The sequence below is a fragment of the Pseudopodoces humilis genome, chromosome 7 (assembly GCF_049639895.1).
Source record: "Pseudopodoces humilis isolate 2021_Gansu_Grassland_sample_001 chromosome 7, ASM4963989v1, whole genome shotgun sequence".
Classification (NCBI taxonomy): Eukaryota; Metazoa; Chordata; class Aves; order Passeriformes; family Paridae; genus Pseudopodoces; species Pseudopodoces humilis.
In genome coordinates this window covers 15,673,395-15,687,213 of record NC_142206.1, presented here as the reverse complement: position 1 = coordinate 15,687,213, position 13,819 = coordinate 15,673,395, and the positions used below count along the sequence as shown (strand labels likewise).

The window sequence follows — 13,819 nt, the reverse complement described above, 5'->3', positions numbered from 1 at the left end:
TGCCATGAGGTCATATGTTACTGGAGTGGATGTTGTTAACATGTTGGCGGATCATATCAATACGTTTTTGACACATTCTAAACATACACTTGAAATGGCAGCTTAATCTCAAGGGCACTGAACTTTGACAGAAAGTCAAAGTTTGATATTTCCTGGTAGTTTAGCCTTGAAATGATGACTTCCAGAAGAGAACCCTTCCAGGTCTGCTTCTCATCGAGTCTTGCCCCCTTGTACTTAGCTTCATGTGTAACAAATTGATGTTTATTATTATTATTCATTGTACAGCACCACTTATAAAACTAAATACACACATAGAAATATTGGCACTTTAAAAAGGGATATGCAGAAAATATATGTATTATGGTTTAATGCCCTAAATTTTTCTGCTATTTATAAAGCCTAAAGGAGGTAGGATTCTGGAATTCTTTTGAGTCCTAAATTTGTGTAATTTAATATTTTTGGTATCTTAATGTTGTAGATGTATTGCATGCTTTCCTCCATGTATTTGAAACAATTTAATAGTCAAGCTTTTACATAAAATGTTGGGCCTTGCAATGTTAATAATTAACTAGAATTTCGTTTCTTATTAAAGGCAATGTGCAAAACAATTGTTTTGCCCTTTTCCGACTTCTATCACTGCTTTCAGAAATGTTTTGCATGCTGTTAGAAAGCACTTGCTATATAGTTTGAAGCTGTAACCTAAATAATTTTATGTCTGTATTAACACTGGAATAGCACACTGGAATGCAGTGCTCTCAGGCACCAGACTCTTGCTTCCTCATGCTGTCCTGCAGTGATATATCAGAATTATGGCACTATGGTAACTTTCCCCTCCCTGTGTGGCCTTCTGATGTACCAGAGAGTGTTACCATCTCTCAAGTCTTTTTCACCAATGAATTCTAATAAATCCTTGTTCTGGAAGCTACCTGACAGAATGTGAGATTTCACTACAAGATAAACAGTGTTTCTTTTTCCTGCAGCATCAAAAGACTGTTCCCAGAAATGTTTTGATGCTTTGTGGCTTTTTGATTTGGAGCGTGTGGGCAGGTGAAAAGCCAAGCGCATGTCTGGCAGCTGGGGGCTGTTACCCATAGCACAGCTGGTTGTCCAATTAATAGTTGATTACATTTTTTTTAATGTTACATAGAGGCACTGTATACCTGAGCAGGAGCCCTTCCTGTAAGGTTTGGTGTATGAAGCATCTAACATATTTTATTACTTCATCTTAACTTCTCTTGCAAAGAACTTTGCTCATTGAGTGTTCAAGTTTGAAGTCCCATTTTGAAATGTGTCTTGGACACTGAACCACCTTGAAATGCCTCCTGGATGCAGGCCTCAGAACTGATTATAACTTTCTTGAACCATTTTCTCTTAATGTTACCTTGTTTAGTTCAGTGCAGGTGAGTTCAAATGATACAGCAGAATTTTTAGCCTTGTGATAGACAATTAGAATTTCCACTAACAGCCAACTGGACTGCTGGAAAAATAGAAATAATTTTCCTCATAATTTTTAGTCTGAAAAACTGTCTGTTGCATGGTGAGGGCACAAAGCTAAAGTTCTTGAAGCATAGTGTGGATTTCACTTCAGAAATTTAATCTGTATAGACTTTTTTTGAGGAAATGGAGCACTGAGCATTCCTGTATTTCATGGCATGTATTTATAGAGACTTTTGTATTTACAGAAAGGCTCTCTCACCACAAAATTAAAAGCTGCCTGTGGCTTTCTAGACTCTCTTCATTCTTTTCTTCCAAGGACACTTGAACTTTCCATCATGCTTAAAGCAAACTAAGAAGTCAAGTTGCCATAGCTTTCAGGCGTCACGTCTTTCCCTCAGCAAATACTTTCTCTCCCCTGGAAATGGAAATACGTCTGTTTGCTGAATTCCTCTGCTTTCACCTCAGGAATGTTAACCTGTCATGTAGTTTCTCTTCCTTGTTTCTAAGCTATAATACGTGAAGGGTGCCATGTTTCTCCCCACAGTGTCCCTAGAAAAGTGCTGCCCAGAGCTGAATTTGGAAAAGCTCAAAAGATGATGACAAGACTGATTTCTGTGAAAGCATCTGTCAACTATACCCTTAAATAATTAAAGCAGAGGGTCACAATGGAAGCCCTGGTGAGAGCACTTATCCCAGCTTCAGATCTTTCTCACGGTCTTCATCTTACTTGCCAGCACTGATGAAAGTGCCTTTCAGACACACTGGTTTTTAGCAGAAAGGAGCTTGAAAAGTCACTTGTGGGGGATCAGGTGAGGAGGTTGGCCAGTTGCTCAGGTCTGGTATCACTTTTGTGGCATTTGCAATAAATCACATTAAGTATCTGTCCAGGTCCATGTAGCTCGTGGCATGATTGCTTCTTCCCCATTTGTATGTTTATCTATCTGTTGATTTTTAGTCCCTTTCACTGTTTCACTCTATTCACAATTGAAGAATAAAGGCTGCTGTCAAAAATATCAATATTGCTTCCCTGTCATGGAGGGGCTTTTAGAGAGCTAGAAATGTGGGATTTTCTTTGTGGAATATTTAGTACCATAGCCCTGATTGGTACTGCCATACAGTTAGCCTCCAACTTTTCATGCACTAGTCCATTAGCTGCACTAGATTGTGGCATAGTGCCTTTTCCCCTTTGGTGTGGAGGTAATGTTTCCTTTCTTCTGCCTTGTTTTGCTTCTTTGGAGCAGGATACTTACTTGGCTACCTGCAGTATCCAGAAGCTGCTCCCTAAGCAAGAAGTCTGTGAGCTAAAAAGTTGACCAAGTCCAGTTTTCTGCAGCATTATAAGATGCTCATGCTCTAGAAGTCATGATGCAATGTTCTCTGATCTTTAGAGGGGGAGGCAAAGTGATTTGTAGCAGTGCTGCTGGGATGAAAGTAAATAACAGGAAAAAAACCCAAAACAACAGGTAGTACTTAGAGCCCTTGAACTGCTTTGTCAGATCAAGCTAGAAAATAGTGTTCAGTCAGCCCAAACAAGATAAACTATTGGAAATAAATATTGTTACTTGTTGAAAGAAATATTATGTATTTAAGGAAAGTAATTATTAAAAGTGTTGATTTTAAGAAAGAGTATTTTATTTAGAAAGATTTATTTAATTTAAGTTTGATAACAGTAAAGCAGAGGAATAGCCTAGTCTTGGCAATTTTTCAGAAGCTGCCTTTTATAGTCTTTACACTCTAAGAACTTTTAGTAATTTTCTTTAATATTTGGACACTATATAATTTAAACTCTGCTGCCTTAAATCTGCTGTTACAAGAAAAGTGGGGTAATGATGTAGTGAGTGCTCAGACCAAATGTATGATACTCCAACGACAAAACAAGTTCTACTTGTTGCACAGTATTGTGGCACTCAGTTTCTAGAACATTCTTCTTCTCCCCCATTAAAAGAATGCGTCTCCAGAACTGGCTGATAAAAAAAATGACACGTTTTCCCCTAGTTAAACCAAAAATTCTCTTAATTTCTAGTGTTGGTTGATGCCCTTACTTGCACATGTGAACTTACCCCTTCCATGGCTGTCGTGTTGCTATGCTGGGGTGTCATGTTAATGATAAGGCACATTGGAAACCTGTTGTGGACTGTCTGGGGAGGGCTGGTAAATTTTCTGCAGTCCATCAGTTCCCATCTCTTGTTTTAAACTCTCCCATGCACTTGTTTTAAATGTAGTGTATTCATTTTCCACTCTCTTACTCAGTACCTATCATCTCTTTCCTGTCAATCCGTGCCTGTTCTCAAAGGAACCAATACCTCGTTGCAGGATGCAATAACATTGCTTTTGTGAGTAGTTAACCTTTCCTCTTGAAGCATCTTGACATCTAGTTCGCATTTCTATTGCAATCATACCCTTTGCCAAGACCTTACAGGCCTTTCCTGCAATAATTCTGGTGCTGTAGCCTAAGTGACTTTTGATTCATTGTGTGCTTTGTGCTTTGGTATGCTGCCCATAATTTAAATCATTTTTACAGACTTTAACCTCCCAGAAGAGCCAGGTAAGTGTTATAGAAGCCTTGCCTATTTAGCTGCATAGTTAACTTATTTTTTGTAGTATCAGACTGCCCTGCATCGTATGTGATCATTCTTATCCAATAAATCTGCTTTTCTACGTGGGAGCCAGAAGATAGCATTTCTTAGACAAAGAGTCGTGGAGCTGGTTAAAAATTATGCCATTGTTTCCTTCAGGAAGCACCAAGTCTACTTTGCCTTAGGAGTTGGAACAAATACATATTAACAGGAAGCTCCATCTGATAGAGCTGAGCTAAGACAAACAGAGCATTCGCACTTTGTCTGTTGGAGGGTTTTTGATGGCCAGTGACAGCTGAGAACAGTGACCTGTCTACAAGCTTGACCTGTGTTGGACACAGCAGAGAGGAAGCGTGTGTTGGACAGGAAGCTGTTGTAGCCAGGTCCTGGAGGGAGACATGCTTCTCTGCATGAATGCCAGGGTACTTCCCCCTCTGCTGGGCATCCTCCTGCTGCAGAGAAGCCGGAGGATGGGGAGGGGCTGCACCCCTCCTTCCTTCCCCTGCCTCAGAAACAAAACAGAAGAAGAGATGACAAATCCGTAGAGGAAAACCGTGCAAAGAGCCTGCATGGCCAGAGACTTAAACCCCTAAGGGGTTCTTTTGGTTGTGTGGTTTTGTTTGTTTGGGGTTTTTTGTTTGTTTGTTTTTGTTATTGGCACTAAAGTACTTCTCTATGTATTTATTCATTTTTAAACTTGTTTCATCTTCACGTATGGTTTGTGTAGATTGCTGGTCTAACTCTTTGCTACAGTGATTTTTCTCTTTTTTTCATGCTAATGCATGAACAGCTGCTGTAGTTAAGAAAATTAATGCATTATTAGGATGCATTAGTCCTTAATTAATCCTTAATGGCTTAAGGTATGGGCAAAGAGGAATTGAGTTCAGGGCTCCTCCTTTCCAACCATGTACCTTCACCAGACCATTCTCTTACAAACAAACTTTTTTATTTTTAACAGAGTTAAGTGATGGAGGACTTCTGGTGTCCATCAGTTGGATAATTAAATGCTCATTTAGCATTCTGTCAGTAGCCTGGCACTGTTCTCTGGTATTCCATAGTCATGACAGAGTTAGTGTTCTTTAAGTATTCAGTTCAGACTTGCTAAAGGGTTCAGTGTAACACCTACACGTATGGCGTATTTGCTTGGGTGAATTTCATTAAGGATGAAAATTTTCTCTGCCTTGTGAAATCCTGCTTATTTTTTAAAAAACAATCCTGAGTTTCTCATCTTTAAAAGCACTGGTTGGTATTTATACTTGACACTATACCTTGATGAACCTATAAAATAAATTGCCATCCTGTTTTAGATTCCTAGCAATGCTGTTTATGTTCATAGACTTCCTTTTTCTCTTATTATCAGCTGTCCTTTATTTTACAAGCTCTACCTGTTCCCTTTTACCTTTTCTTAGAATATTTTTTTTTCTCAAGCAATCCCAAAATATGTTGAGTGAAAGAACAAAAACGTGGTGCCTCACTACACTAAGAAATTACTTGGTATGGGTTAGTTCCGAATGTTTTCTTGTTTGTACTGTGGAAATGACTATGTGGTACTTGTGAGGTGGTTAGGGATTTGTGTTGACTCATAGCAGTAAAAACCTGGTGAAGTTTTTCATGAGGATTTTCCTGATGTAAATTAAGTAAGGAGTTTGCTGGCATGGAACGCAGCAGAATGTATGACAAAATGAAAGAGTCTCCAGTGTGTCTCTTACCTGAAGCTCTCCATCTAAATCCTCATTGCAATAACGCTATTTGTAAGCTGGAAAGCTGCATGAAAATGTCATTTTCTGACACCACTGACCTTTGCCTTTACAGTCTGAAAAGTGTCAGCAAATATAAGCCGTGGGGATGAAAGATGAAATAATGATGCTGTCATGTTTTTTAATGAACTAACGTGAACTGGATATGCAGCAGCATCATAGTTTGCAAATTATGATGATTGAGATAAGAATCTGCCCAAGTTTAATCTGTGCACTCGTGTTGTTCATTCTCAATGTCATCCTTCCAGTTCTTGTAAAGCTCTATACTTAGAGGGGATTAAACTTTAAATTACTTAGTTTACTTAAGAAACGTCTCACAGTTAAAGGCTAAATGGCAAAAAAAAAAGTTGTTTACTCTGTGAAAAAGCCCCACAAACTAAAAATCCCACAAAGCCACACCTGAGTTACAGGATAGATGACTTATCAGGTATGTGACTGAACAGAGTTGTGCATTCCAAGAAAGACAATCTTCTTGTGTAAAAATAATGGCAGACAGAGATTCAAGAAGGGAATTAGGTAGAATGTTAAGCACATAGAAACACACTAAAGAAATTTTATTTTTTCACAGAATATTCTTTTTTAGTTACAGTTATTTTCTCTAGTAGACAGTGAGGGTGAACTGGAACTGTCATTGACCTCACACCAAACAAAAAAAAAGCACATGTGCTGGTAACTGCTTTTTAGCTGGCAGTTATCAGCTAAAATAATATTCCCTCTATGCAAGGGCACCAGTAGCTGGATATCTTCAAGACTGATAGCTATAATGAATAAAAATGGTTAGAAAAACCAGACTTAAGGCAGCTCATGACACTGAACAAGGGAAAACTGCCTGTCTTCCTGGATGGTTAGAGCTCAAGTTGATATAAATTGAGCTGAACTTTGGATGTCCCTTCTCATCCATTAAGTGTATTTAAGGTTTCAGCTCAGTTTGTAGCCCAATGGCAACATTTTCCTGGATTATGGAAAGACTCACAGTAGGAGTATGTAAGAAACACTGCAAGAAGGAATGAAATCTACCCACATTTCAGTACTGGTTTTGATGATAACAGCTGCATGTGCATGAGACTGTATTAATCTGGTGAGTAAGTACTTCCAGCCTGTCTCATGCACTGTTTTTTCAAATGTTTCTGGTCATATCACTGGACATATTTTATAAGCCTTTATCAGTTCTCCTACCTGTGACATTCACTAAATGAGCATTGTTATCTCTCGGTAAGTGGTTTATTGTTCCTTTGATCATTCCACACATTGTTTCAAGCCACAAAAAAGACATGCTAATGTTCAAAAATCATAGTTAAATATAGAAAAAACTCAGCAGCTCAGGGCTGAAGGCTGCACAGTACTGATAGCAACCTATAATATGTCAAGTTCCTGCAGCTGACACTGAGGTCAGGGAAAAAGGCATAGGTCTGTCAGTAAGTCAAAATATATCCTAAAATAGTCAGAAAACATTAAATCTACCTTTAGCTCTCAATATGTTTCCTATCTGTTGCTAAGTACAGCACATATGCTGGCTGGCTGTGTTCCCTTGTCTGCTGAATGGTTGTTTTGTGGAAATGCTCTAGCTTCTCAGACCTGTTCGAGACAAAAGATTACCTAAATTGTCTGACTGACAAAACAAAGCAAGACAAAATTTATAATTTACTAAATGTTTGCCCACATCCGCACACCCACGCAGGCAGTGCCTCGTGTAACTCTATCCACAGTGTCTGTGTTCATGCTTTCCTTTTGGAGGGTGGTGTAGCACAGACACGAGTCCAGTTACAGGCTTGGAGTGTCGGTGAGCTCCAAGTGAGACCCGAGTGCTGTGTCCTGGTGCTGCTTCATGCGCACTGAGAGCTCCACCTCCGGGTCTGGCTCCACCACGTATGCAGCTGCCTGGGAAAACTGAGTTGAAAAGACAACCGGAGAAACTGGCTTAGAGTAAAACAGCTCTGTCTGAGAGGACACTTGTACTAGTCTACCAAAACCTGAGTCCATGAAAGAAAACATCTGCCGCTTTGCAATGTCCACGCTGCTTTAACAGTGGTGCTGTGGTTTCACACCAAGAAGTACAGAGATGATCAGCCACTTGCAGAACTCTTGGTTTAAAAGAACCATAGCACTCTTAGATGTGATTTCACCACAAAGCTAAGTATTTCAGAATGGATCTGCTGATGCAGTAGATGTGGCTTATCTACATGCAAGCAGATGCTACTTTGTAACCCGGGAGAGACAGCATGAAAACCTTTGCAGGCTATCTCCTCATCTCTAATGCTTGCTTGGCCCCACAATCACAGAGTGAGATCAGAGCTGACGAGAGCCTGAACTCATCACTCTGCTTCCGTTCTGAACACAGTCACGTTTACGCATAAAGGGTAAACAAGCAGCGGGTTTCAGGAGATAGGAGATAAAAACTCGTGGTTTGCAAGAGATGAAGCCCTGTCTGACTGCTAGAGTTTAGGAAATTCCAGTGTTTGCTGACTATCTCTCCTTTAAAGGAAAAATGTATATTAAAAAACTGTACCAGAGTGGAGTCAGTTGCCCATTAGTTTGTCTGATATTTACTGATTAGATGAAGAGTTTATGTGTTTAGCATCTGTATCAAGACAAGCTTTTTTAATTTCTTTTTTTAATCTAGTAATAGCAATGACAATAAAGTGATAGTAAGAGTGATAAGGTTATTTTGTGAAAATTGTAATGTTTGCTTTTTTGAGGCTGGCCAGTTAAATTGCCCCAGGATGATTTTTTGCATAAGCAAATTCAAGTTTGAGGCAGAGTCTATCCCTGCAACTGTTGTTTGTAACTATCTCCTGTGGACTTTGCTGCCTAGGCAGTCACTGAGGATCTGTGTTCTACTTGTGGCTGAAGAAAGAGGAGATAACTGTCAAAAAAGAGGGGGGAAAAAAAAAAGCCAAACTTCCTGCTTTCTATTTTACTGGTGCCTCGCTCCCTTCTTATTCTTCAGAGGTGGAGAAGGGAGACACTAACACCAAAACAAAAACAAAGCTGAGTTTTGGAAGGCAACAAACAGTAGGCTCGTACCAGAAGAGAACACCATGTGTATCTGTTTAATGTCTTAATTTTGCACCTTCTGTTCCTTATGTGCATTTGATCTAAGCAAAATTGCAATGTCAGTGTAACAGGGTGAGTGGCTCAGCTGTGGTGCTGCACTGGCACCTTGTGGGTGTCATCTCTCTCATGCCAAGGAAACAGACGTGAAGCAGCAGTGCCTGACCGAGCATCTTAGGTTTGCTTGGCATAATGTGTATTTGTGGTTATGAAGGTGTCTCACGCATCAGCCTGGAAAGAGCACAGCAGAGAATTGCAAGAACTTTTCTGGGGGTGGAAAAAAAAAATATTTCTAAGACTGAAATGGGTCCATGTTAATGAAAACCCATAAAAGTAGGTTGGTAGTGGGGTGACTGACACTTGATGCAGTTCTTACCTCGGCCATCAGTTTCTCTAATAGGAACAAGCAAAGAGATTTGGCAAACGATTGACTCGAAGTTTATCTGTTTGTCTCTTCGGCACATGAACTTTCAACTTTAATGCTTATTACGGTTTTGTGTTTGTTTAGGAAAAGGACAGAAACGGGATAGTCTTTGCTTTGTTGCCCCCTTGTGGTTTCGTGAGTTGTTAAACACATGTTTAACGTGAGTTAAACATTCTAGTCTGCCTACTGCTATTAAGGGATGTATGTAGTAAGTGTGAATTGGTACTGCTCATCCCTTGCAACTCATTGCTTTGAACTCGTAGTTCTGTGTATGTTGGACTTTGAATCCGGAGAGCCTCAGCTGTCTCTGTGCAACTGACCCCATTTATATTCACATTGCCACGTGTATTGTTCTTAGGCAGTCGTGAGAATATTGCAGACAGAGGGGCTGGATACTTAGGGAACTTTTATCTTACATTTCAAATGAGTGACTCACCTTTGCATCCTACTGCCTTGTCTGCACATCTTACTTGTGCTAAGAATGCCCAAAGGTAGAAATACAGGGTAAAATGAGAAGACTTTAGAGACGAATCAGACACCCCCATACTTATATTTTGCTTAGGTAAAATATATTTTTATATGTGTTCTTGTATTGTGATAATCTCTACCCTATTAATTACATTATCTATTTGATTTTTGTGCCTAATTACCTACAAACTTTCTCTCCACTATTTGGTAGCACAATCTCAAAGTCTGGACACGATAATCTCAAAGGTCAGATTTGGTCTGAGAGGTCTTTTCCAGCCTTAATGGTTCTGTGATTCTGGCATCATTTTTCTGTGTGTGCTTTGGACTTGCATATGCTGTTTCTTGAAGCAATCATTGAGGGATGTAGCTTATGTCAACCTTAACATGGTTTTGTTTTCTTGAGTGCTTGGTCTTTGAAAAGATTCACCCAGAGTGCTCACTTCTATGAATAATGGTAGAGGCTCTGGATGACTTCAGCTGAGCTATGCCAGTCTGGTGTCCTGGTTTAATACTTCTCTCGAGTTCAGTTTTATTCATTATGTCAATTCTTTTTTGTTGAGGGTTTTTTTGAGTTAAAAAGAATGGTTAACTCTTTTAGAGATGTCTAACAGGATGGGTGATTTAGTTACTGGATTTTGCAGCTGGTTTCAGTTGAGTACAAAGGATTGGTGCTGCTTTTCTCAACAGAATTGTGAGAAACAGCCCTAACAACCAACTTTGTGTTTAACAAGTTGATGTTTTCAGTCTTGCTGATCTCTCATGTTGTGTTTTTAAAAGAAAAACACGTTTCTTTGGGAACCGGAAGCTGTCTACGGCTAATGTGTAGTGGATAGCATCCAATTTGGGTGTTAAAGGGTTTTCTTCCCAAATGTGTTACGTTCCTGTAGGGGAAGCAGCAGTCCCGTGGTGGGCACAGCTGAAGCTGCTCAGGTAAGGATTTGGAGGCAGAAGCTGCATAGCTGAGAAGCCTTGCTGCCTGGGTGGGGAAAGAGGATTTCTGGGAGGTTACAGACAGCTGGGCTGTTTCCCTGGCTGTCCCAAATCTTATGGTGGAAGCCTTAGGACCCCTTCCCTAAGGACGTGTTTGAGTGGAAGTGTTTGAGGCCGGGCTGGGTGGGGCTCAAATCAACCTGTTTTAGGGATAGGTGACTCTGCCCATGGCAGGGGCTTGGAATTAGGTGGAATCAGACCTAGGTTGTATTTCAAATGCCAAATGTCAGCCTTTATTTATTTGGAGCCTTTTAGGGATGAATTATCAAAGACAGTATAGCACAGCCTATTAAACTTCGGCTTAGCTGTGATTTTTTTTTTTAATTTATTTTTATTTTACTTATTTATTTTTCAGTTTATTGGGCTTTGGATCAGCAAAAAGGCAAATATTTGAAACATGTTTGGGGGTTGTGTGGTGATTCAGCCAAGGTAGTCCTTAAAATGGGAAAGAGCAAGGAATGCTCTTTTCATGTGGGGCCAGGAAACAACAAATCTTAGAGGTAGGCTAAAGCTAGTGTTACCATATGGTTTCATTTTTGATAATGTCTAACCTGAAACCTCAGTGTCTGAAGAGAAATAAACTATCCAAAAGGAAGCAGGATCATGCAAAATATACCGTTATTATACAATACCAATGACATTTCAGAGTAAATGGATGATTTGTGGTGGCATAATTATCTATTGTCCCTATAGGTTATTACACTGCATTGTATTATTTTAATTTTTTAATTTCTTTTTTAATTTCTTTTTATTTGCAGCTTCCTTATTGTACTGATATGCCTTATCTTCAGCGTGCTTTCTACAATTGAGCAGTATGCAGCCCTTGCTACAGGGACATTATTTTGGATGGTACGTATGTGGACATTAATGTTATTTATGTGTGTTCTTAATGTGCAAATTCTGATCTCCTGTGCTAACACCATATCAAACAAAATGTTCTTTGTGGCTTAATTAATGGGAGACTTTTCTGCTTTCCCCTAATGAGTCTGTAAAGCTGCAGAAATTCCAAAAGTCATGGTAACCCAAAAATGAAGTGGTACCCTCTGTGGCCCATACTGAGGACATCTGTGATGTTACAACACATAGAGTTATTCTAATTAAGCTTGAATCCCCCCTGTTTCTTGGATTAATACTTTTTTCAGCCATACTGAAGACCAGACACCTGGCCACAGCAGGCGGAAAAAGTGGAAGTCCTTTCATTTAGTTGATGTCATTTCCAGCTTTGTTTCAAAAGTGGAAAACTCATGGTCAGTGACTTTAAGACAACTTGCTCTACCTGTCCTACGCTCTTTCCCTTCAGCAGAGAAAACACAGTCACAGTGTTTATAGTATACCTGTGCTGCAACACAAATGTATCACCAAATGCTTCAGGAATATTTGTGTCCTGCCAGCCTAGATTTCATTGAAGAGCTTTAGTTTTGAGGTTTTTTTTGGAGAAGTATGATTTTAAACATCCAAACTTTCATGAATTTTTTGTACCTCACTAGTGGCATACCCCCTGCTAAATCACTGATTTATTGTATTTATAAATAAATGACCATTATTTAACTTGTGAAAACACTGTCACTATATTGAGAAAATGCTAACTAGCAATTTAAATATTTGTTCAAAATGGGTATTATAGCAATGCTCCAGTAATATCATTATGTATATTATCACTGTTAATATGAAGAAGTTCACTTAAGACTTCCATAAATTCTAATAAATTTTGTCTATCTATGAAATATGCTGAGATTCTATACCTAATATGAATGCTATGAGAATATAGCATATTAAATTTAGTGTCAATCACATTATTTCTATATGAAGTGCCTTCATTCCTGGTATATTATTTTTAAATGGCTTGTAAGATGTTTGAACTCCTAGGTGTAATATAATTAGTGTCAGCTAAGAGCATTCATATATTTTTTTTTGTTTGTTTGTTTATTTTTTCTTTTTGTACAGATTTAATTTGTTTGGGGTTTTTTTACTCCATAACTAGCAGGTATTTTCATCCATAACTTCTGCCAATGTCTGGGATGAATTTAACTCCTGGTAATGTCTCACTCATGTTTGCAGTATGTAACAATATTTTACATGTGTGTTGTCTAGGTGAAACAACCTCTAGAGAGAACATAACTAGTAAGGTTTCATTCTGTGCCCTCACCCTGTGAAATCATGGAGCTTGTTTTGGTTTGTTCATCCTGTGTGCAGTTGTCTCTATCTGGGCAATACAGGCAGTGTAAGGTGTGTGCAAAGCGTTCAGGATTACACACAGTGCATGAAATATCCAGTGTGGATTGTGTATTTCTACTATTTTGTATTGTCTTCCTCTAATAGTGAGGGAGTCAGTGTATGATGTATCAGTCTTCCTGTTCTACACAGTGAGAAAAACTGGGGTTAATTTCTAAAATTGAAGTCCTATTGTCATGTGTTTTATGGGAAATAAGCAGTTCTCTGCTTGTTAAATATTGTCACAGTCTGATATTTTCTTAAAGGATTAACTGTGGTAACTTTAATGAAACCTGTGGGGATTATGGGGAGCCATCCATCCAAAGCAGCAGATGGGTCAATGAGCTCTCTGCTCTATTCAGTTTTGGTGGGGCTTTCCAAGGAGTTGTGGCATCTTGGAACACAAATAGAAATGTCAGAATCTCCCTCCTGTTGGCATCTACACAGTGAAATTTCCTATTCTCTTATTTCTTAAGAGATTTTTCTTTAAGGTAGCATTACAAGTTGTCAAAAATAGATGCAACTGAATTCTTTGGGGGAGATTTAATCACAGAGGATCAGTTGAAGATACACTGCAAAATGGAAAGAAGGAGGTAAAATAAAGTGTAATAGCATGTGGGGATTAAGACACACAACAGGAAAAGAGCAAATTTCCAAACCAAATGGTGCTGTAAGGAGAAATGAAAGCTTAGGAGAGTGCTCTTTCTACTGCTCTGGGGTAGGAGTTAATTTCTTTTTTGTGTCTATAGAAGGATTTTTAAATATTTGACACTAATGATTTTTACTTGGATCCAGACAATTCAAGTAGGTAACACTGTATATTTTAGGGGAGCAAAGGAAGGCAAGCAATTTGATTGACAAACTAATACTAAATGAGGGAGAGCTCAAAGGAGCAGCAGCGTACC

The 13,819-nt window shown here is 39.0% G+C and overlaps 1 protein-coding gene across 5 annotated transcripts in view; it reads left to right on the top strand.

The window, feature by feature from the left end:
• The window catches only part of KCNQ1 (potassium voltage-gated channel subfamily Q member 1), a 331,796-nt gene that overhangs the window by 29,676 nt on the left and 288,301 nt on the right, over positions 1–13,819 (top strand). For all 5 annotated transcript variants that reach the window (XM_088058080.1, XM_005522331.3, XM_088058081.1 and 2 more), the window contains exon 2: positions 11,462–11,552. In XM_088058080.1, coding sequence (XP_087914206.1) covers positions 11,462–11,552 — 91 coding nt within the window. The remainder of the gene's footprint in view (positions 1–11,461; positions 11,553–13,819) is intronic.